This window comes from Hypanus sabinus, chromosome 10, assembly GCF_030144855.1.
Source record: "Hypanus sabinus isolate sHypSab1 chromosome 10, sHypSab1.hap1, whole genome shotgun sequence".
Lineage (NCBI taxonomy): Eukaryota > Metazoa > Chordata > Chondrichthyes > Myliobatiformes > Dasyatidae > Hypanus > Hypanus sabinus.
Genome location: NC_082715.1, coordinates 34,198,103 through 34,223,223, shown reverse-complemented (window position 1 = coordinate 34,223,223; position 25,121 = coordinate 34,198,103). Strand labels below are relative to the sequence as shown.

The 25,121-nt window shown below is 41.8% G+C and overlaps 1 protein-coding gene across 1 annotated transcript in view; it reads left to right on the top strand.

Moving 5' to 3' along the window:
- The first annotated feature begins 308 nt into the window (after positions 1 to 308).
- Positions 309 to 25,121, top strand: part of fndc4a (fibronectin type III domain containing 4a) — a 208,215-nt gene continuing 183,402 nt past the window's right edge. Inside the window, exon 1 of the mRNA XM_059981642.1 lies at positions 309 to 1,400. Coding sequence (XP_059837625.1) covers positions 1,325 to 1,400 — 76 coding nt within the window. The 5' untranslated portion in view covers positions 309 to 1,324. The remainder of the gene's footprint in view (positions 1,401 to 25,121) is intronic.

The window sequence follows — 25,121 nt, the reverse complement described above, 5'->3', positions numbered from 1 at the left end:
TCTGTAAGACGTTGAGCTATTGCCACAAGCCTGTCGATTTCATTGGAACACATCCAAGTTAGGAGTCGATTCCAGATACTTCCAGCTTGGTTGGATGTTGGCTCGGGGCATGCCAGCGGTTTCGGCGTTCTTTGTGCCTGCGATAGGGGCGGTTGGGGGGAGGGGGTGGGGAGCTTGTTGATGCCTCGCTGAGACATCATCTGGGACAGCTCACGCGTCCTATCAAAATACCATACCTGACCGCCGGGTCACGTCAGCTTTCCAATCTGATATTGCAATACTTAACAACGGCTGAAGTTTATTGATCTCACTTTTATTTTTAAAAAAGAACAGATGTTGCTGCTGATGTGCCTGGTATTGCAGCTCTGAACTGCACCACCAATCTCCCGCTCTCTTCATCTGTTTCGGGCACTAGTATACAGATGGCAATACTCCACTGGAATGTAGCGTTCCTCTATGCTGCAAGAAGTTGTCGAAAGGCGAAGGTTATTTCAGCTTTCCAATATCTGCAGGTTTAGAGAGCTTTCTGGAGACTATTTTACCATTGATTCTGCGTTGAGGGCGGCATTCCTTACAAGTGATGGCAGCAGCAACTGAGCTGGAACCTGCCGCTCCGTCATCTTTCTCCCACCAGAGAGGAAAACTTGGCAAATGAAGTCCCCGCCGCCTGCGCTCGCACACTCCCTCCCGCGGCCGCTCGGACTGCGGTGTCAGGACCCTGTCCGCGACCGTTCACTGGCCGCAGTGAAGTGAGCCCGTTCCCACCAACCAATCGCTGCCAGCGGCGGGCGGGCTTTCCCGGCGCTTCTCCCTCATTTCACGTAGCGAGGGAAGTTTCAGCTGTCACCGAGGAGCCGCCGGCTTATCTTTATTACCTCTCCGCGCTGGAAAGGGTCGCGTTTATCTCTCCCGTTCCAGCAGCAAGGCGAGAGACCCCCCGCTGTGTATCCAACTCCCACGTGAATGACTCGCCTTGCGTTGAGCGACCCCCCCGGTCTCTGGACGCCTCCTGAATCCGCCAACCGGCACCATGTCATTTGTCAACGGCGAAACCTGATCAGAGAAGGCTAGTTGCTCTCGCTGTCTCCATTGCTCCCGCTCCTAACCTGGCGAACTTTGCACACCTCGGCTGCCGTGCCCCAGCCCCGGCCCTGAGCTCAGGAATTGAGGACCTCTCACCCGATCCAATGGGAGACAGCGAGAGAATTATTTCCCGTTTCCAGCTCTCTTCCGAGATGTGTTCGTAGACCCGGAGCCAGGATTGTTTTCATGTGTCACTCGGAACCGCTGGACAAACCGTGTGTATTCTATTTGGACGTCCGGGATGGCACAGTTCCCTTTGTATTTGAACTCCGCAATGCTGGTGCTGTTTAGCTGCGAATTCCGCCTGGTGACAGCAAGTAAGTAAGCTCTGATGAATTTTACATAAAGCATATCTTACCTTTCAGTGGATTTACGTTGTAACTTTAACCCTTCAGCATTCCCCGGGTGAACTCAAGTCAGCTTCAGTGATGGCAGTGGGCAGGTTGGTTGGTGATCCGCTCTAAGGACTCCCGGCGAGGGTCGAGTGCCCGTGTCTGTTCGCCGCTCAGTGACTTGGAACTCGGCTGAACGGCCTTTCCAATCGGAGCGTCGTGGAAATGAACAAGGGGTGGGGGTAGCACAGGGGGGAGAGTGGGGTGTAAAAGGTGGGGGATGTGGGCGCCAACCAAGGATGCAGCAACCGGTGTTGGGTAGAATTACAAGCGAGTAAAGCAGCGCGGCAACTAAAGAGATAAAGGTGGGAACATTTGGCAGGTATATTGATAACGGGAAAAAGAAGCGAGTGGGGGGGGGGGGGGTTTGCAGCTAGGCTCGAAGGTGAGAGGTGAAACAGGATTAGGAGAACGAGACTTGACTAAAGGCAGACGAAAGCCGGCCATGAGGCAGTGAGGGGTAATATACAGGAAGAACGCGGAAAGCTGAGTGGCGGTAGGGGTGGGGTGGAATCTAGCATCAGTCGGAAAGTGAGGGAGCAGCAAGGCGCCGATGCCGATGAAGGAAGGATAAAAGGAATGTTGAGGAGGAAAGTGCGAGAGGTAACGGGAAGGAGCGAGTCGTTCTGCAAAGTCTGGGAACAAAGCGACCCGCCGAGATCGAGGGTCAAAGGGAGAGGTGGAAAGCGAGCATCGAGAATTAAGGTCAATTTTCACGCTCTCGCCTCGCACAACTTGCCTGGAATACAGTAGAAGAGAGAAATGTGATAAATATTTGATGAGGAACTGCTATGGTGTTCTTTGCTCCCGTTCCAGTCATGGTGTCCAGTGCTATCAGTGTTAACGCTTAGTGCAGAACCTGAACCATGGAAGCCTCCGAAGCTGGTAGTTGGCGGCTGTCTCTCTGTATCTATATACTCCGCTTACCATCTGGCTAACAACCAAATGAAATACATTTTATTCGATGTCTGTTTAGAAGGGGGTGACGTCTGAATAAAAGTTTAATTTAGAGTCATTGACAATTGTTCGATGAAATATAATTTTCACCTGATGTTTGAAATGACTGTTGCTTCAGCCAAGTGGCTGCGAACTTGGAGTTGCCCATTTAGATGACAAAAGTTATGTATACTGTTTATAAAATAATGAACTAATTTAAATTCTCAGAATAAAATGGGACGTGGTTTCACCTTGTGAATTCCAGATCAGATTCCTGGGAAGAGTAATTTCATTCAGCGAGAGCGTGTCAGCTAAGCCTGTTCATCTCCTACAAAGGCCGGTCAAGTTCATCCCAAGGACGCGAGAGCAGAGTGGCCGTGAAACCACCCAGTGTGCACTGACCATTAAAAGGGAGCAAAATGACCACCAGATTGGTCGTGGCGTGACTAGGAATAATGAAAATTGATGTTTATACTGAGTAGGAGCCCATCCCCAAAATTTTAAGAAAATAAATTTCTGCATAGTATTGACTAATCATAATTTCAAAATTCTCCCGATATGTTGCGGGAAATATTTAAATACAGCATGGCAGACAGATGTTAGGAAAATCATTAAACAGGGCAACAACTCAGCCGGAGTGCAAATTCAGTATTCATTGGTATTGTGACTGAGCACATGCAACCTGGGCCTTTATTTCGTACCCACATCATCTTTAAAAAAAAAACAGACACTCCGTGGATGGAGTGCTCCTTCTGCTTTTTCATCTATTATTTTTGCGCATCGTAAGACCATAAAATATAGGACTAGAATTAGGCCATTTGGCTCATCAAGTCTGCTCCACCATTTCATCATGGCTGATCCATTATTCCTCTCAGCCCAAATCTCCTGCCTTCTCCCCGTATACATGTACACTTCATATAACAAAACGGTTCAATCCTGGAATCATTTTTATGATCCTCCTTTGAACCCTTTCCATAACCAGGTTCTACAACTGATATTTCAATGACATGTTCATCTAATGCTACCAAACCAGTTCCTGATTGTAATTTCGAGTTTGAAAGTTGATTTGTTTGAGAAACAAATCACCTAGAAATCAACAAAGAAATCACCTAGATTTCTTGATCTAGGTGATCACCTAGATCACCTAGATTCACCATAATCTTAGGCAATGATTAGATGAGCCTTCATCTTTGCTGTAGTGCTCGAAGACTATGACATTTGACAGTAACATTTATTCAGACTGAGATTGCTTCAATACGTGATAATTAATGCAAATTCAAAACAAATGTTTAAATTGAGATGTACGTTCAGTTCAGCCACAAGGTTCTAACAAATAGACCACTGGCAATGAAATTTAAGCTTCTTCAAGGCATTCAGAATATGTTAACATGGGAATCGTTGACAAAGCAGGTAGTGGCTACTTTATTTGGTACACCAGTATGCCTGCAAATATATATTCAGCCAATCACATGGCAGCTACTCAATGCATAAAGGCTTGCAGACATGGTCAAGAGGTTCAGTTGTTGTTCAGATCAAACATCAAAATAGGGGACAAATGTGATTTAAGTGACTTTGACTGCAGAATGATTGTTGGTGCCAGGTTTGAGTATCTGAGATTGCTGAACTCCTGGGGATTTGGTCTCTGGAGTTTACAGAGAATGGTAGAAAAACAAAAAAAAAAGACAAATCCCGTAAGTGAAAATTCTATGAGTGAAAATACCTTGTTAATGAGAGAGGTCAGATGAAAATGGCCAAGATGGTTCAAACCGACAGGAAGGTGACAGTAACTCAAATGACCACATGTTACAACAATGGTGTGCAGAAAATCATCTCTGAATTCACAAAACATCAAACTTCAAAGTTGATGGGCTACAGCAGGAGAACACCATGAATACACACTCAGTGGTCACTTTATTAGGTACTTTATTAAAGTGGTCATTAAGTGTATATCCTATCTTTAATTTTCCTTGAGACTGACTAAGAGAACCATTTCCTTCGATTATTTCAACTATAAGATGATGAGAGGCATTGATCGTGTGGATAGTCGGAGGCTTTTTCCCAGGGCTGAAATGGCTAACACGAGAGGAAACAGTTTTGAGGTGCTTGGAACAGAGGAGATATCAGGGGCAAGTTTTTTTATGCAGAGCGTAGTGAGTGTGTGGAATGGGCTGCTGGTGGAGATGGATATGGTAGGGTCTTTTAAGAGACTCCTGGATAGGCACATGGAGCTTAGAAAAATAGTGGTTATCGGTAACCCTAGGTAATTTCTAAAGTAAGTACATATTCGGCACAGCATCATGGCCCGAAGGGCCTGTATTCTATGTTTCTATGTGATAAAATAGTCCCACATATTTATTTGATGCAGAATTTCAAAGTCTGGGTGTCTTTAACTTGGAGGTAACATCTGGCAGTGGTGTTCACAAATGCTAGTTTTTCAACATCTTGTGGAGCTCAGGAATCTGGGAGGTAATGACAGTGGCAATTACAATGAACCCACGCCATGTGGACTGCCCCTGGTCAGCGATCCACAAGGCAGTCACTGTACACTAATAGTGAAAAGCTTGGATGCTGGGGTGGTGGGTAGGCTTCTTTTCTGGAGAATATCGAGTGTTTGAGCCTTGTGGATTGTGAGAGGCTTTAGGAACAAGTATGGAATAATTCAGTGTGGAATATAAAGCCTGTGACCTGCTCTTATGTATGTGACAATAAATTAAGTGCTGAGTCCCAGAGTACTGATGTTAGGAGGTCTTCTGATAGAAATGTCACTGCGTGTCATTGTTTAGCAAGTGTTTGGCATGAATATTTGTTGCCAATTATCACTCAAAGCCTGAATATTGACCTACTCCTGTTGCAGCAGGAATAAACTGCATTATGTTCCAAGGAATTGCAGATGGATCAGAATACTCTGCAATTGTCAACAAACATCTCCACTTCTGACATGATGTTGGAGGTTAAGCAGCTGAAGATGCCTGCTGATTGAGTCTATTGTGGATATTACTGCTCCAGTTATTTGATTAATCCATTTACCATCAGTTTCCAACTAGTTGTCGCAACGACCCAGAGCACTGATCTAATCCATTAATACTGTAATTGTTTGCCCAGTATATGAGTTCATAAAACATGACCTTGTTTGACTATTATGCCCATGTGCTCTTGGCCTGCACTTGGACACTTCTTGTTGAATTAGGGTTAATCCCATGGCAATATTAATGGTAGACTGATGTTTGCTAAACCATAATGTTATAGATTGTGAGAAGTGCAACTCTAGTGCTGCTAATGGCCTCCAGCACCTCAGGGATGTCCAGATTTGAACCACGCAGTGTCTGTCTTGTTTGGTAGTATGCTAGCAGCACACAACTTGATGAATGTGATTTCAGTGTGAAAGTGGAACTTTGTCTTCATGGGGACTGTGCAGAGGGTCTGTCCTACAAAACCTACCAACAGATTCATCAGTGATAGGCGTGTTGGTGAGGCAAAGTTAGTTGATTCTCTTGCTGGTTCCGTCACCACTGTATGGAAATCGTGTAATGGCAGCTCTGTATTTGAGGACTCGGCCATCTTGTCCGGTAATGATGTAACAGTGTAGTCACAAATTCCGTTCCCAGGCAGCACTCAGGGACTTCTAACAAGGAAAAGACACTGGCTGTCAATTGAGGGTAGAGGTATGGTATTCGGCAGGAGATTTCCAGACCCAGTTTTGATCTGATACAATAGGACTTTATGAGGTCCAGAGGTAATATTGAGGATTTCCAAGCTCTCACCCGATAGCCTGGTACCACTTCCCTCCCTGTTAACTACATATTACTGTGCTTCAAATTCGGGTCTTGGCTTTCTGCTGACGGGACATCCAAGGGTTGGAGAATTCACGTATATTGACTGCTTGGTACGATGCTGAGAACTACAACTCCAGGCGGTTGATGGACTTCCTCGGGCAGCTCTCCCACTACGGGCGGAAGCCCCGGTTGCTCCAGAAGTCAATAGTGGAGGACTGATTAGTTGAACCTTGGTCTTTGCTGTGCCCGGAGCTTGAGTCGATATTACCATTGCGGTTTACGCTTATTTGTAGCAGTTTGATACGACTTAGAAATTTGTTGTGCTAGTTAAGAGGACAGCTATGAGTAATTTAATAAAATCGTGCATTTATCCAGCTCACTAAACCGGCTGTTCCTAAAAGCTCAGTGGCACGGCCACTCTCGGCTGCGTCCTAGTTTTCTACGTAAACAGTAACTTTCACCGGCTGAGCGGCATGTTTGCAGAGAATTTCATATGAAAGTACACTTCTTTACTAATCAAACTGGAACTCAATTCCCCAGTTTTGTCATGTTTAATTAAGCAACATACACTCACCCCCCCCCCCCCCCCATCATCTCCGCTAACAAAATAGATTAAATTTAGGCACTGTAATTCCAAAATTTTTGACGCATCTCTGAAATTAGTCAATCTAGATACAGAAAGCAGCCACAATCAAATTTTACAGATATTATAAGAACACAGTCTGTCCCAGGTACGTATCTCTCTAATATAACCACACATAGAGGAAATACTGCGTCAGTAAAATTTTTACTCCAATTTGCAATAACGTGCTCACAAACTGAAGTTATAACAATCACGGTCGTACAAGGAGCCCTAGAATTAATCGACAAAGGGGTTTCTTCAGTTTGGGTTGAATTCCTCACTGTGGGCCACATAGTTTGACTGCTCCACTAAACTCCGTCGCCCCCCATAATACCGTAATACGGTAAACACCAGAACGAGCCCTAAATAACTTTGTCAGTTAAAGATAGGCTGTAACGAAACATGAAGTAAATGTAAAGCTTACTTCAAGATCCGAAAGCAACAACTCAATTAATTTCATCAACTTTTCCATTAATTTCACTGTAGCTAAGTGCTTATTCCTCGCGAGATTGTATTTTCACCCAGCTTTATTGAAGCGGTGACTTCGCGACCACCTTCGGCTACTCGTGTTTCTGCAACGGTCTGAAATCGACCTAGAGCTAAATTCAGGCCGATACAAGTCAAAAATTAATTGATATTTGTTAATGGGGGCACTCTTCTGCAAAGGAACCGCGCAGTTAAAATGATTAGTGACTCCACATGCACGCATACTTCCGCACGGTGCCTCCTCGTCTTCTTATTCCCGCAAAATACTTCCGATCAGAGTAGACCACGTCTCTCAATTCCTCTTTTTAATGTGTGTTCAGTCTTTAAAGCGACGACGGGACTTATTTAGCCAATAATATTCTTCTGGCCAGTTACAGTTTGGGTTCAAAAGCAAAACAAAACTGGAAATCCGAAATAGAAACAAAAATATTAGACACATTATATATATCACTGTCCTGAAACGTTGCCGCCCCAGCCTGCTTGTGTATCGCTGGCATTTTCTGAGGTAAGTGTGCACGGGTGAGAGTTGAAACGTCGGAGATTAAATCAAATCGGGAAGAGTTGAAGAAGTTGGAGAGGTTTAGGATTTGGCTGCGGATTGTTGTTAACACACATGCTGAATATTGAAAAAACGCCCCATAGGCTTGGCACACGCACTGGCATCAGCGAAGCCTTGGTCTTCTGAAATGTGAAGGGGAATCGTGCCTCCGGCACTGCCGCACCTGGTCCAGAGCAGGGTCTGTGGGTTCAAGTCCCAGCGGAGTCATTGAGTACTCCGGGTGATCTGAATGTCACCGTGCAGCGTTTAGTTGAAAGAAAGCCTGCCGCAACTCGCAGGATACACGTCCCGGCTTGTATCATCCGAAACCCGAACGCAATGGCGGTGGCTAGTGTATGACACTTCTTCCGAGTGTGAAGCCGCGCTTTAGGTTTCCAAAAGCCATGGACTTTCCAGGATGCTTTATGGGGTGGTTCTGAATTTATGTAAGACATTTCCACAAGACCTACGAGCCTAATCTGGCTATTTGGCCCATCGAGTCTGCCCCGTCATTCTATCATGAGCATTTATTCGCCACCAATGTTAAGGTTGGGGAACATTTGGAAATGTTTAAAAATACTTTAAATAAAAAAAAACAGTATTAGAGATTGAAATACTGCCTCACATCCATTAGCAAGATGAAAGAGAGTGCACATACTGGAATCTAGAATTAAAACAAGGACGTTGGAAGAGCTCAGAGGATCAAGAGAATCTGCGGAGGCGAAAGGAGGCCGTAAAGGTCAAAGGTCAAATGCTTATTGATCAAGTCAACTCCTTATATCTAGAACTAAGTGCATATGATCCATCTTACATCAAGAGTGGTGATAAGATGGAGATGGCCCAACCCTTCAAGTTCTAGAAGTGAGCAGAACCTGATTCTAGGACTGAACATCAACCCAACCACGTGGACACCATGGCCTGGAAAGTTCACTAACACCTCTTCATCATCTGAGAGAGTAAGACAGGGTTCATTTCTTCAGTCTTGGTTAGATTTGTCCATCTTTTATCAAGGTGAAAAGATCTACTGCACATCTAAGATACCCCTCCCACTCTCCAACATGGAATTAGTAAAGATTATTCATCTAGGGCAGTTTGCTTCCAATGCTGTCTCTGCATAGTGCATCTTAATGCATTGTCATTTATAACATTCATATTCTAAGCATTTTAAAATCTAGGTCATATACTAGTCCTGTGAGTTTATCATAAATTATGAAATCATTGTAAGAAAGGAAATTTTTGTAAAAGTAAGTTGCACAGAAATACGGAAGACTCAGCCAACGTTCTAAACATGGCTTCACCAATGTCCTTACGAGAGAGCTGGTGGAAATCTGAACTATAAACATTGTTTATTAAACAGCTTTGCTTGGAATAAAGTATTAGTAATCACATCAGATGCCTTCCTTTCCAGTTTACAATGCTCTTGGAAGTTTCTTCCAAAACACTTTATGCATTCAGTAAAAGCTCTCTTTATTTATCTTCCCTGCTGCAGTTAACTTTCTAATTTAGTGAAGCATCTTACTATTGAAAGGTTGACAAAAGCAGGGCATTTTTCAGAGTATGGGTGAGATGATTGCAAATCTATTAACATACTGGAGTAGTGTTTATCTGAAGAGTCATACACGTTAAAATTGATGGCATTTTTACACTGAAATGATTTCACTCCAAAATTAAATTTTCACAGTTCAATTTTATAATGCACAGCTAACCCAAAGCTGGAAAAAAAGAATACACCTACAGTTTAGAATAAATTGGGAATTGTAATGTGAAAATTGAAGTGACTTGACAATGTTAGATTGTATATTTTCACTTTGTATTGTTGCTTGCAAAATTTTTTTTAAAGTTGGAACATTCAGATTACTATCTCATTTATGTCAAACTTTATGTCTGTGGTTTACTGATTTAATAGAAGTTATTTGTCCACATCAAATTATTTATATAGCATCTAACTTGTTAGTTTGTTAACGTTAAGGCCATTATTTTTGTGAAGCAAGATAAACAAATGAGATTTAATAGTTGCTCTTTTATCACAACTAGATTCACACAACTTATTTTCTGAATATTAGGTAATTAAAATGCATAACACCTGAAGACCCAATTCAAGCATCAGTCTGTTGATGTTCATTGATGTTTGAGGTGGGAATGTCATTGTCAACTCTGGGAAATGCATGGCATAATTCTCTTCATTGGAGGTGTTGATGTGTGTAACGACTAAAAAATGCATTGCAGCAATTTGCAAGCCTTCAAAGTTTGGGTCATAGCAGCTTGGAAGATGTCCTATCACCAATCTCCCTCTCAAATCACACATCAGTAATTTGATGGTGTGTCACCATCCCTTCATCGTCTTTGCGACTATGCTATGGAATCAACTTCCCAAAAATGCTGTAGGAACACCCTTAATGCCATCACTTGAAGAGGAGAAATGCCACATTGCAGAGTTGATTAGAGATGCCCATCTATCCAATAGAACCAACTCTTGTAAGTGAATTAAATGTGGTCCAAATCAATCTAGCTCATTATTTACAAAGTTACATGCAGGGTAATTTGTTTCAATATAATTAGCATCATTGGATTGCAAGCCTGTAAACAAATGAGAGAAAAGATTTACACACTTGAAAGTATGTCCTTTTTGTTATGCTGTAAAATTTTAAATAGATTTCATAATGGTCACTTTGGGTACAGATGGCTAAAATAATCATAAAAGAAGGGTTCAATACATAAAAGAGTATTTACATTGTTTATAAGCTCAATGGGTTGATTTGTAATAGCAAGTAGGGCAGTTGAAGGGTATTTATTCCTTTTCATTGATGTTGCCTGACCTGGATTTGTTCCTCCAGTGTTCCTCCAGCATTCTATATGTGTTACTCTGGATTTCCAGCTTTTGCAAAATCTCTTATGTAGAACAGTGATAATAAATAAAGGATATCAGCAGAAAAATATTTAAATGCGATTTTCCTGCAAAAGAATCTGGCATTTAGTTGTAGGCCCGAGGAGGCCTTTTTACCACTTTTCAGGCTAGTAACACTCACTAAACTTTTAGACCTAATTTTTTCCCATGATGGGTGCTTCAGGTAGTATGTAAAGCAGAAGCCATTTTTCTTCCTCCATTTACTTCAACAGGGAATTTCAAGCCAATAAAATGCTTTTAAAGGAGGGCGAAGCAAGGGAAAAGGTATTATATTAATATAAGAGAGCGTTAGAAATCTCTGTGTTCCATGTAACTATGTATGTGATATAACACTGAACATGCATTGCTTTGATAGAAGACAGAGATTGATGATGTCTAATGCAGACAATTTCTGCTGTTTCTATTCAAAAACAAAGCATCAGAAATGCTTCAAATGCAGTACGTAAGATAATGAAATATTTGTGATAAGGATAAGTTAGTGCTGGGTCTCCCTGTTCTCTCTAATTGTCAAGCAATTTGGCTCAGATATGTATTGTGCACACCTGTCTCCATTTTGTGTGGCATCTGCGTTATGACAAGAAAGTACGTTAAGATTGAGTTGTGGAAGTTGAACAAACAGGTTTCACCCGCACTGTGTTGCACATTGGCTAGCATTGCAAACAGATGAAGACTGCAAGAGCATTCCAGAGAGAAAAAAAAGCTTTACTTGTCCCAAATTGGATTAATTATCTATCTCCAAAGTGTGGTGTTGCATCCAAAAAATATGGGTGTATCCAAAAATATTGCAACCAAGTGCTGTTCCATGAATCTGTGTGTCCCTTGATGCACTAAATGGGCTTTAAGCCACGAGATTATTATCTACTTGTGAACGATGCTAGTTATACCATAACATCCTTGGCTTCAAAATTTATAGGTTTCAAATTTAAATCCTGAAGTGTGAGACTAAGTCCTTATCTGTCTTTTATAATTAACTGTAAAGGGTCTCATGGTATTTTCTCATAGACAAATATAGTTCCTCAAGTGATACTAAAATTATTCATTTCATTTGAGGTTATATGAACATGTTTATGTGACAAAAACATTCCTGGAAGAATCCATTAGATATGAAGCACTTTGAGATGTTCTTGATGTAATAGCTACCATAAAAATAATTTCTTTCTTTATCATCAAGTCTAGTTATAATGTGAGGAAAATAAAAGGCCCAGGAGATTAAGTAACTTTCAACAGCCTGTTAACAATTCAAAGTACATTTATTATTCATCATTGATGCTGTCCTCACCCACATCTCCTTCATTTCCCGAATATCTATGCTCACCCCATCTTCCCAGCACCATAACAGTGATAGAGTTCCTCTTGTCCTTACCTACCACCCAATGAGACTACATCCAACACATCATTCTCGACAACTTCCGCCATCTCCAAATGGATCGTACCACCATACTCAACTCCACCTTCCCCCCCTCACAACTTTCTGATTGCTCCCTCTATGATTACATTGTCTATCTATTCCTTCCCACTACTCTCCCTCCCGACGCTTATCCTTGTAAGTAACCAAAGTGCTAACCTGCTCATTCACCTCCATTCAGGGCCCCAGACAGACCTCGCAGGTGAGCCAACACTTCACCTGCCGATCTGCTGGGGTCATCCCTTGCAACCAGTGCTCTCGATACAGTTTCTTCTACATTAGTGAGACCTCCTCTAAGTGACTCATCATAAGCTGGAGCACTGCTTTGTCGAGCACCTCTACTCCATCCACCAAAAGCAGAACTTGCTTTCAATTCCCTTTCCCATTCCGATGTATTAGCGTCGGGCCTCCCCTTGTGCCACAATGAGAGCACACTCAGGGTGGAGGAGCAACACCTAATATTCCATCTGAGAAGCCTCCAACTTGATAGCATGAATATCAGTTTCTTCTATTGGTAAAAAAATGTTTCCCGCCCCCTCCCCTCCTCTATTCCTCACTCTGGCCTATTACCTCCCCTGAGTGCCCCACATCCTTCCCTTTCTCTTATGGTCTAATCTCCTCTGCTATCAGATTCCTTACTCTCCAGCCCTTTACCTTTCTTACCCACCGGTCTTCACCTATCACCTTCTAGCTATCCTCCTTCCCCTCCCCCCACCTTTTTAATTTGGGGTCTTCCCACTTTCTTTCCAGTCCTGAAGAAGGCTTTCAGCCCAAAACGTGAACAGTTCATTCATTTCCAGAGATGCTGCCTGAACTGCTGAGTTCCTCCAGCGTTTGTGTGTGTTGCTTTATTATGAGAGTGTGTGTACGGTATACAACCCTGAGGTTCATTATTCCACAGGCAGCCATGAAACAAAGAAACACCGTAATATCCATTCAAAGAAAACATCAAACACCCAATACGCGATAAAAGAACGAGTCACACAAACAGCAAAATGCGAATGAATAACACATAGGATATCCAACATTAAAGTGCAGAGTCCTCAAAAAGGTCTGGGAATGTTCAGTTCAGTTCGCTTTAGCACTGTGTCATTCTTTTACTGCAGACTACAGAGTGAGTCCGCACCGAAGCACCCTGACCAAATTAACACCAAAAAAGAGCAACCAAAAATCGTAGTGGTTAGCACAGTTCTTTACAGTACAGGTTCAATTCCCGCCACTGCCTGTAAGGAGTTTGTACGTTCTCCCCATGACGATGTGGATTTCCTTCACGTGCTCTGGTTTCCTCCTACAGTCCAAAGATGTACTGGTTGGTAGTTAATTGGCCATTGTAAATTGTCCCGTGATAAGGCTAGGGCTAAATCGGGCGTTACTGGGCAGCATGTCTCAAAGGGCCGGAAGGACCTATTCTGCACTGTATCTCAATAAAAAATAAAATAAAAATAAATGCATGAAATGTGAGCATCAGAGTCCTTTACAAAAGAAAAGTTTTCAGCTATGAGCCATGCTGACCAAACCTTGCCCACGACCCATGACCTTCCTCCAGCAGCTGTGAGAGAGAGTGCGAGGGAGAGGGGGTCCTGCCGAAGGGTCTCAGCCCAAAACGTTGACTGTACTTTTCTCCACAGATGCTGCCTGGTCTGCTGAGTTCCTCCAGCAGTTTGGGTGTGTTGCAGGGAGAGGGAGTGAATGGCGCTGAACACCTTCTCCCCTTTTGCCCTCATCCTCATCAGTTTCAATCTTGCTGAACACATTTTTACAAGTGAGGGGTAATGAAGCCAATCATGGGTTTGCATGTCGCCATCAGACTGCACACTATGTTCTCCACCTTGCAGAATACCCCAGGACACAGCACAAGCACCAAACCGCTCAGTCGCCCCAAAAGCACATCACAAAAATATAAATCACAGGCTCCAATCACACATAGTTTAGTAGCATACTTAAAGTAAGAAGGAGGAGAAGAAATTGTTTTGTGAACTGTCTGCAGAACAAACAAACTCTTCTTGGGCTTCAAGCCAATCACAGGTATTGATTAAAACCACCATTTCGCTGACAAACTCTGACATCTTCCTCAGGGATGATGCCTGGGCAAGTCTAGTCGGGTGGTTTCTATACCCCCGTGGTCTGTCCGTACTGTCCGTCTGTCCTCATCTAGTCAGGATTCTGTTCTCCCGCCTTGTTTACAAGCAAATTTCAGTTTTTACTTAGAGCGAGACTTTTGTCTTTGTTCAGGTTCTTGTCCTCTAGTTTTATTTAAATAGCTTCCTTCACCACGTGGTCCCAAAAGCATTTGGGGTGGCACAGTAGTTTTGAGCCATCAAAGTCAATCCTATGTCCATTGCGAATGTTCTGCTACCACCAGTTTCTCCGGGTAACCGAAACGGATACACCTCCTGTGTTCCTTGATGCGGGTTTCCACCACACACCAGTCTGGCTGATCAACGCTGCTCCACATTCACAGGGATTCCTGTAAAAGCCAGCCGACTTGAGTCCCAGGTTATCTTTGTCCCACTTAAGCTTTGACTTGAACTTCCTTACGGGTTTGTGTGTGGTATTAATCCAGTATTTCTTTGGGATCCTGGCAATCCTTCCAGAAACCATGGAAATGCAGGGAACACAGACAGTAGCGACACATTCCTCCTCGTCATTAGGTTTCTTGGTATTTTTGTCAGCCCTTTTAAAGGCCCAGTTCATTTACTTCACTGTGTAGCCATTCTGTAGGAAAGTCGTGCGTAATCGTCTTATTTCCTTGGGGAGACTTTCAGGGTCCAAAATAGCTTTTGCATGGTTGATCAAAGTAGAAAGAACAGTTCTACATTGGGAGGTGTGATGGTGGCTGTTATAGTTGTGGTATAAGTCCGTGTGAGTGAGTTTCCGATAGATACCATGTTCAAGGCAACTGCACAGTTTCTGTCTTATTAGAATGTCCAGGAACGGGAGGCAGCCATTCTTCTCCATCTCCATCGTAAATTGAATGTTTGGATATATGCTGTTCAGATGATTGTGAAACTGTTGGAGTGCCTGGTGTCTATGAGGGCACACTACGAAGGTGTCATTGACATATTTGAAGAAGCATTTGGGGCATAAGGGCGATGAACTCAGTGCCCTCTCCTCAAAGTCCTCCATGTAGAAATTTTCAACAGCCGGTGACAACAGTGATCCCATGGCCACTCTGCTTGTTTGTTCATAGTGATAGCCTCGGACATGGTGGATTTGTTTGCATTTCAAGTTTCAATATAAACACAAGAGATTATTGAGCAACACTCACACAAAATGCTGGAGGAACTCAGCAGGTTAGACTGCATTTAAAGAGGGGAATAAGTAGTCGATTTTTGGGCCTAGACCCTTTATGAGAACTGGAAGGGAAAGGGGCAGATCCAGGGTAAGAATGAGTGGGGAAGGAGTACAACTTGGCAAGCAATAGGTGAAACTAGGTGAAGGGAATGTGGGTGATGGGGCAGAGATGAAGTAAGAAGATAAGAGGGGATGGATAGAGGGGGTGAAGGTCTGAAGAAGAAGGAGTCTAATAGGGGAGAACTGTGGACCATTAAAGAAGGGGAAGGATAAGAGGGTATGGACAGGTGAAGACGAGAGAAGGGGTGAGAGGGAAACCAGAATGGGGAATGGAAACAGAGAGAAGGGGGGATTACCAGAATTTATAGAAATATGGAATATGAGGTGGTGCCACCTCAATCTGAATTTGGCCTATTCATAGCAGTAGGGGAGGCCATGGGAATGAGAAGTTGAATTAGCCACTGGGAGATCCTGCCTTTAGCAGCAGATAGAGGGAAGGTTCTCATCAAAAAGGTCTCCTAATCTGCCAGCACTGGCCCAGAACTTCGACAGTTCAATCTCCATCATTGATGCTGCCTGACCTGATGATTTCCTTCAGCATTTTGTGTGTGGTGCTCATGTTTAAGTAGATCTACTGCTGATAGTGATGGGAACTTTTGCACTCCACCTTGAATCATGGTTGAACTCCTCGTTGACAGGAGTGGTAGAGTGAGGGGTGTGCCGCTCCTTGAGTTTGCTGATCATGGTGGGGTGCATGTCTTTTGCTTCTAATGATCCACAGTGCTACATGATGTCCTGATCTAAGCTGCCAGCTCTATCCCAATTAGTAATATTATAGTGCCACACTACAAGATGGGACAAGTATGTGCGAACATTGGTATTTTCTACACAACGTTAGTGTGTTTCTGTCTTTTAGCAGGGCTTTTCTGGATAGATACATGACCCTCAGATAGACTGGTGGGGACGAGGTCTTAGGAGTTTACCTCTCCATTTGATTCACTGACCGAGCATAGCAGCTCTGAGCTTTGGGATTTGATTAGTGTTTGTGTTACTAAGTCACCCTTTGTGATGGACACTGATGGCTCCCACATTCTGTTCCCCGTGCTATTTTCAGCCCTTCTGAGGAGGAGGAGTGCTGATTGATTGGGTGAAGGGGAGTCGTAGGTAGTAGGAGGAGGTTTCCTTGCCCATGCATGCCCCGATTTCTTGGGCTACTCTACTCTATGCTCACTCTGCCTTGATAGTTGAACAGGACTATCCCAGTGAATGTGATGGAATGGTCTGACATGTTATCAGCAAGATAGAATTCTCTGAGTACAACTGTTGTTGAAAACGGCGGTTGTTTTTTGGACAGGTTTCTCAGTTTAGAAACAGAACATGTAAGGAGGACATTACAAAATGCATAACATTGATTTTTCAGTGTCCAAATTCAGTGCCTTGGTTGATGCTGGATGACTGAACTGATTTTGTTCTCTGTTTTAAAATGGCGACTGAGTGGATTGCTAGTCCATTTATGAATCTAGCACATGTGTAGAATTAGTGTTATGCATAGTCTAGGCCAGACCAGGTAGGGACATGCCTGCATTAGTTATGAGATGGAACACTAATGAATGACAGTTCTTCAAAATTCAAGGTTATCAACAGAATCTGTTGGATTTGAACTCATGTCCCTGGATTATTTGAATTGCTTTTTTATCCAGATTCATTTATTTATTTATCAGTTTGTCATTTGCATTAACAGCCAACACAACTTAAGGATGTGAGGGGATTTACTTTCCAAACTTTAAAGCCAGTTGAAATCATACTTGTACAAGAAAAATAGTTGAAGTCTGTTTGAAAAGATACCTTTGTTATGGATTATTTGAACTCCCCTTTGTTTTTGCCTTGTTAGTCTTCCTTTGAGCTATGCTCCTTGAAGGAATGGACTTCCAGCCGGCTGAATATTACACACACACACACACACACACACACACACACACACACACACACACACACACACACACACACACACACACACACACACACACACACACACACACACATCAATACCTCTCTTGTTTTTCTTCATTTTACATTGAATCACAAGGTATTCAACCCAAAACATTAACAGCATTTTGCTTTACATTATGCTAAAATTATTCCAGTTTGTTGACATAAAATGCTTATTTTAGTTTTCAGTAAATGCCATATCCCTACCTAAGGCAACCTGGTAAAGATTTATTTTAATCAAAGCGGATATAAAAAGAGCTTGCTTTCCTGTTGTCTCATTGTTTGACTGCACATACACTGCTGTAAGAAAACAACAACGAACAGATGAGGCCAAGCCTGGCGATGGTTCATCTTTTCCAGATTCAGCAAGCTACTTAGAAGTAAAGGATTTCTGTAATAGCCAAGCTGGCTGGAAGGTCTAGCACATAGTGATTTTAATTAACATTTAGATGTGAGCTGAATTTACTTTTAGCCAGGTAATGATCTGCATATAGAGTTGAGGCATTATTGAACCTGATCTCCAGCAATCAACATATGGGCATTAAAATTAATGAATCACTGAATATTAATGAAGCAATGTAGAATATATCCTTGTGCAACACATCATGTAGTGCATGTCAGTGCTTAAGTTGCGAAGAATAGACGAAGAAACATTAGTGAATGAGATAATTGAATTTTATAGGAAACCGTTGGAAGGGAAATGTTTGAAAGAGTTCTGCTGAGACTGAACTTGGTGGAGTTCTAACCTATGGACTCTCAGTGCATATGTCTCTAATACTTCTCTCTTAATTGTTCAAGTGCTTTATACATTAAAATGAACACGTTTACTAAACTATTTGAGCAAGGGGCTTTCGACAAACAACGTTATTTTTCTGATTTTAAAAGCTTTGGCTGGGGACTGCCTTTAATAATTTTGTACAGTGCAGTTTACTTCTGAAGATACAGAGTCCATCCAAAAACCCATCGTAACTATTTTACTGTTAAGATATTGTCAATTGTTTACTTAATGTCATTATGCTGCTGGCATTTAGGTCAGCAATGAAGGCCCGCTAACTCTGGTGGTGTTCAGGGCTTCCTTCATTGTGTCAGTAAATTCCTCTCAATTTTCACTACTGTCAGTCATGCAAGTCCTGGGTGGAAACTCAGGAATACCATTGGACTCAACTGTAGAAGGATTCTTAATTGCTGTTTCCATACCGATTTTGTTTTACCAGACTGGGTTATTAGCACTAAGCTGAACCTATCAAACTGGTGAACCTGTGGACCACTCAAAGTCTGGCCTCTACCCTTTGACCTCTTTCCATGGGTGACCCTACCAAGAGCCAAAGCATGAAGCCCTGACTCCAGCCACCTCAGCTCTCCAGGTCACTGAGGGACGCAAGCCTCCAAAACCAGGACAAGGCTGCAGTCCTCTTGGAGGCAACTGTTTAAAATTGTGGATATTTTTGGAATGGTGTTACGCTTGTGTGCATGTGTGTGTGCACATGCATGTTACATGGGGGTGGAGGACATCAAAGTTCCAGCTCAAGGCATGGGTTTACCTGAATCTAAAGGAATGATCCAGATGGTAGGTAGTCTGGCAGTAACCAGTTGTGTACATCCCCTCTCTCTTGTTAAGGTGGCAATCTTTCTCTTCAACCTTCTAGGAACTTTAAAACCTAGACTATTTTAGAAAATAACCACAATAAATACAAGGAACCTAAATATTTGTTGCCCAAATGATGATTTAATATTATAAGACTGACCTTTAGGGAAGTTAAGGGCACATGCGGTTCATATAAATCCAGATTATTTTTTGAACTCTGGAAATATGTACAGTTGTCATTAATATGACATTGAGAGAACCTGAAGACCAGTTTTCTTACCCCAATTAAGCAAACAGAAGGCTTTGATTAGAGGAAGAAATTGTTAAGGAACCCGCATACAGCTTGGCAAAAGCTGTGAAGGAAAGAATGCAACTCTTTCTATCTTTCTTTCTTTCTTTTAAAATCTTTTTATTAATTTTTAAGCAAACATAAATGAAACAAGAATACAAAGTGTTTGATAGTACATAGTTGATAGTTTAAGTAGACATTCAAATATATAATAATATATATAGCCTCCCAAACTCAGAGTATATATGAACAAAAGAAATAAAAAGAAAAAAAACCCGAAAAAAGAGAAGAAAAAAAAAACACTAACCAACATGGGCCATTGCATAATGTTAGATATATACAGTAGTACCAATAACTCCAAACCTCCATCCAAATAATTAAGGATAATAAAACTGAGGTTTAGGAAAAGACAATTTAACTCATCTGAAAATGTTGAATAAATGGTCTCCAAGTTTCTTCAAATTTAACTGAAGGATCAAAAACAACACTTCTAATTTTTTCTAAGCTCAAACAAGAGATAGTTTGAGAAAACCACTGAAATATAGTTGGAGGATTAATTTCTTTCCAATTCAATAAAATAGATCTTCTAGCCATTAATGTAACAAATGCAATCATTCGTCGAGATGAAGAGGATAAACGACTATTATCCACCATTGGTAAACCAAATATTGCAGTAATAGGATGCGGTTGGAAATTGATATTCAGAACTCTTGAAATAATACTGAAAATATCTTTCCAGTAATTTTGCAAACAAGGACAAGACCAAAACATATGGGTCAATGAAGCAACATCAGAATGACATCTGTCACAGGTTGGATTAACATGAGAATAAAATTGAGCAAGTTTATCCTTAGACATATGAGCTCTATGTACAATTAGGGCATGTTTAGCACAAATAAAGGACGAATTGACTAATAGTAAAATTTTCTCCCACTGCTCAGTGGATATAAGACAATGAAGTTCTTCTTCCCATTCCTTCTTAATTTTTTCTGATACTTCTGGCTGTATTTTCATGATCATATTATGAATGACAGCTACTAAACCCTTTTGACAAGGATTCAGAACTAAAATTCTTTCAGTAATGTCCAATGGACATAGTTTTGGAAAAGACTGTAACTCATTATACAAAAAATTTCTAACTTGCAAATATCTTAAAAAATGAGTTTTAGGTAAATTATATTTATTAGATAGCTGTTCAAAGGACATAAAGCTATCATCCAAAAACAAATCACAAAAACATGTTATACCTTTTGTTTTCCATAAAAGAAAAGCTTGATCCATAAAAGAGGGCCGAAAAAAATAGTCAGATATTATAGGGCATGATAAAATAAACTTATTCAAAAGAATGCAACTCTTGGCCGGTAAAGTTATAGTAACCCAATCATCATCTGCGACTATCGGTGCGTGAACCAGTTGATTCCATCTGCTTGACATTATTCTGGTGTAGCTACTGCACTGAAAGTGAACCAGTCTGTCCAGCTCTAGAGAGGAATGCTGACAATGTTAATTGATCATTGCTTGTCACTAACTTAACAGTCAGCACTTGCCAGCTCTGTCAGTGGAAGTATTTGCTGATCTGGAATTGGCCTTTTTGCCATTAACACTCTTAATTAAAGTCATCACTATCTAAATATATTTCTGTCTGCACGCATGAAGTTTAACACAATATTAGATGGCAGCAACTTGTCCATGAAGTATGAGAGAACACATAGTTCTTGCACTGGCTGCTCCTGCCATTTGTGAGCAGATAAATAAAGACCATGACTTTCTTTCAAGTCTTGTGGGCCATTGTAACATCAGAATTTTATTAGCTGGGCAAATCTGTGAAAGTCTGCACATTCTCATAGATGTTAGTTGTTAAACATTCTGCCAAGTACAGTAGCATGCAAGTTACTCACATTGGTGGTTTGACCTTAATTTAGGGGCAGCGGTCCAACAGTGTGGCTTATATTTCAATATTTCAAGGTCATATTTCAATCTGCTGTCAGGAGCCCCTGGTTGCTATCTGGATCTTTTAAATGGAAGATTTTGACATTCCCAGTGTAAAGACTTGGGGAAAAAAACTGAACTTTTTAGTCCACAAGGATGATTCAGATTCAGATTCAGTTTATTGCCATTTAGAAACCACAAATGCAATGCAGTTAAAAAATGAGACAATGTTCCTCCAGAATGATATCACAAAAGCATATGACAAAACAGACTACACCAGAAAATCCACATAACGTTTGGCAATCCCCAATCCAGAGCCAGGAGAGGCTGCTGCGTATTAATATTGTGCTACCGTCTTAGCGCGTTCCCCGGAAAGGAGCTCCAAATCCATCAGACAAACAAGACCAAAAACTAAAGCTACAAGACCTGCACAAAACCACATAGTTACAACATATAGTTACAACAGTGCAAACAATAGCATAATTGATAAAAAAAACAGACCAAGGGCACAGTAAAAATAGTCCAAAGATGTTAAAGGACTATAAGTTCAAAAGAAATCACCACACAGTTTCCACAAATCCCCAGGGGTCCCGACAGACTCGCCATCCCACACCGGAGACAGAAGGGAATACCCCCGCTATGGACTTCCACGACACCGCCCGACTCAGCCTCGCAGACACAGCACACAATGGAAGCTCCATCGAAACCAGCCTCGCGGACACAGTCTGGAATGTAACTTTATACTGGACTATAGGATTGTTAGCAACATTAGAAATAGCTTACTTTAACAGTCTTCTGGTGTGGGAGTTCCTTTGCTTCAAGGATGACGTTATTCAGCTTGGTGGATTTTTAGATGACAGAGGTGTCTAATTCTGGATAGCACATTCTCCTATGGTGGAGGCATATTGTGGTTTGTGTTAGTGGGTTTTGCAGACCCAGTTATGACCACCCTTGCTTTCATCTGCCACCATTGGGTTTTGTTCAATAGCAGAAGCCCAACATGGATGTATGTTTGTCACATGTCCATGTCTCCATTGCTGTTAAAGGCAGGCTGTGGAAACTTTGGGCTTGTTTTGATTACCTTTCCTGTAGGGCACTGCCGGCAATGTTCTCCTCATGGTCAGCTCATTTCTGACTTGTACATCTACTCATTGAATGATCTGCTCTATTGCTGGACGTAGCAGTGAGCCGTGTGGTGTAGCACATTGTGTCGAACCCTCAGATTTGAGTGCAGCCATGACTAGTGGATAAAGTCATAGAACACTACATCACAGGATTGGGCCTATCTCGTCACGACCTTGCTGCTGCTTTCCCTCACGTCTATATATGCTGTGTCCATCTCCTGAGTAAATACAGCTGCAATAATCTCCCCCACCTCCTTCAGCTTCACACATAGATTACCACTCTGAACTTCCGGGGGATCAATTTTGTCTCTTGCAATCCTTTTGCACTTAATTTATCTGTAGAAGTCCTTGGCATTCTCCTTTACTTTGTCTGCTAGAGCAATCACATGTCTTCCTCTTGATTTAATGCTTAAGTGTTTTCTTGCATTTCTTATATTCCTGAAGTACCCATTGTTCCTGCCTGTCTATACCTGCTATGCATCTCCTTCTTTTTCTTACTCAGGGCCTTAATATTTCTCAAAAACCAAGGTTCCCTAAACCTGTTAACCTTGCCTTTTATTCTGATAGGAACATAAAAAAACCCTGCACATTCAAAATTTCCACTTTTGAAGGCCATTCACTTACCAAGTACACTTTTGCCAGATAACAACCTTCCACAATCCACACTTGCCAGCTCCTTTCTAATACCATCAATATTGGCCTTTCTTCTATTTAGGATCTCCACCCAAGGACAAGACCTATTCTTTTCCATAAATACCTTAAAACCAATGGCATTATATTATGTTTTGTAACTACAAAACATAAAACTAATCAAAAGAAAAACACAGAACCAGAGATAACATGTCTACTTTGTTCTTACTTTAGTAAGGCATGCCCTTATGACGTGGTGGCATAATGATATATGCCCAAAATGAATCCTATAACCTGAAATGAATCATGTAAACAAAGAATGCACAAACAATATATTTCAAATATTATTCAAGTATTACTGAAATGTTAAATACACAACACTCCTCCTTACTCAGCTATAAACTCTGACTAAATCATAGAATGCATCTCAATGTATATACGGTATAAGCAGTAGTCTAACTATCCCATGGATATCCACAGCATAGAACATTTTAAATTGTCGCATTCAGGCCCAAGAATTTAACAATGTAATGGATTCCTTATTCTTGTGGGATAGTCTTTCCTAACAAGGGAATCACAGGTGAGACTAGTGGCTGTGAAGCAATCTCAGGTTCTGGGGCCTCCTCGGTTGTGGTTATGGAATTGACTTTTGGGCTGTAAGAAGTGATTCTGACCACTCTGGACACCTTTCTTCTCTGACAATTGACTCTGCTCTCCTCAACAGATCGGTGTGTCATTTCCCTATGACATCAAATGCAATCTCTAGTACGTAGGAGACTGGTCCAGTTCTGACAATCTTTCCAAGTACCTATTTTTGGTGTCCTCTGTTGTTCCTTACTAGGACAGCTTGTCCAGGAGTGAAATATCAAACCTCTTCAGTTGAGGAGACCTTGATTTGTCTCAAATCTTTGTCCTGCACACTCTTTCTGAGATTGGGTTTGAGGAGATATAAACATGAGCACAAGGGACGACCCAGGAACAGCATAGCTGAAGAATTGTTGGTCATGGAGCGTGCTGCATTATGATATACATGGAGGAAATTGGCGAACTTCTGATTTAGTGCTAGTGTACTGTGCTCTGCTGACATTGCTCGCAGTGCATTCTTTAGACTCTGGACAAACCTTTCCACCACATCATTTGTGGCTGGGTGCTTGGCGCAGATGCAATATATCTTATTCCATTCATTTTCAGGAATGACTGAAACTGTTCTGCAACAAACTGTAATTCATTGTCAATGACTAAGTTTTCTGGAACACCAGTCTTTGAGCAGGCACTTCTCAACACACCAGCAGTGTACGAAGCTGTATTAGAGGCTATTGGGAACACTTTTGGCCATTTTGTAGCTACATCCACTACCATCAAGAAATTTGTGTCCATAAATGGACTGGTAAAACCCACATGAATGCGGAGCATTCCCAGGATGGAGATGAGCGGCTCTTGGCATCTTCTAGACGTGTTGGTATTCCACACAGTACATGACAAGCTCCTCGATCTGCTGATTTATTTCAGGCCTCCAGGCAAAGCTTCAATCCGACACTTTCATTTTGACCACATCCAGATGACTGGCAAGTAGCTCCTCCAGCACTTTAGCTCTCCATTTGGATGGTACAACAATTCTCAATCCCCACATAAGGCAACCATTGTCAAGGCAAGTTCATCCCAGCACTGGTAAAAATGAAGGAACTGGAGTTTCTGCTGCACATTCCAGCCATGTTAGACGGCCATGTAGACCTGAGACAGCATGGGATCTTTTCTGTTTTCCCTATGAATCATCTCTGCCATATTAGAGAGACTTTTAATTTGCATTAGGGAGAATATGTCAAGAGGACTGTCCACTTTTGTAAATTTTTCATGTATTTCCATTTCCAAAGGTAAATGATACAATCCGTCAGCATTTCCATGATTAGTTGTTCTCTTGAATTTGATTTTGTAATTGTATCTTCCATGGAACAGAGCCCATCTCTGCAGTTATGCTGCTGCTGTTAGTGGAACACCCTTCTGTGGATTGAAAATGAACACTAGTGATTGATGTTCAGAAATGAGGATAAACTCTCTCCCATAAAGTACTGGTTGAAATGTTTTATACCCCAAACTAGACCTAAGATCTCTCTGTCAATCTGTGTGTAATATTTCTCTACAAT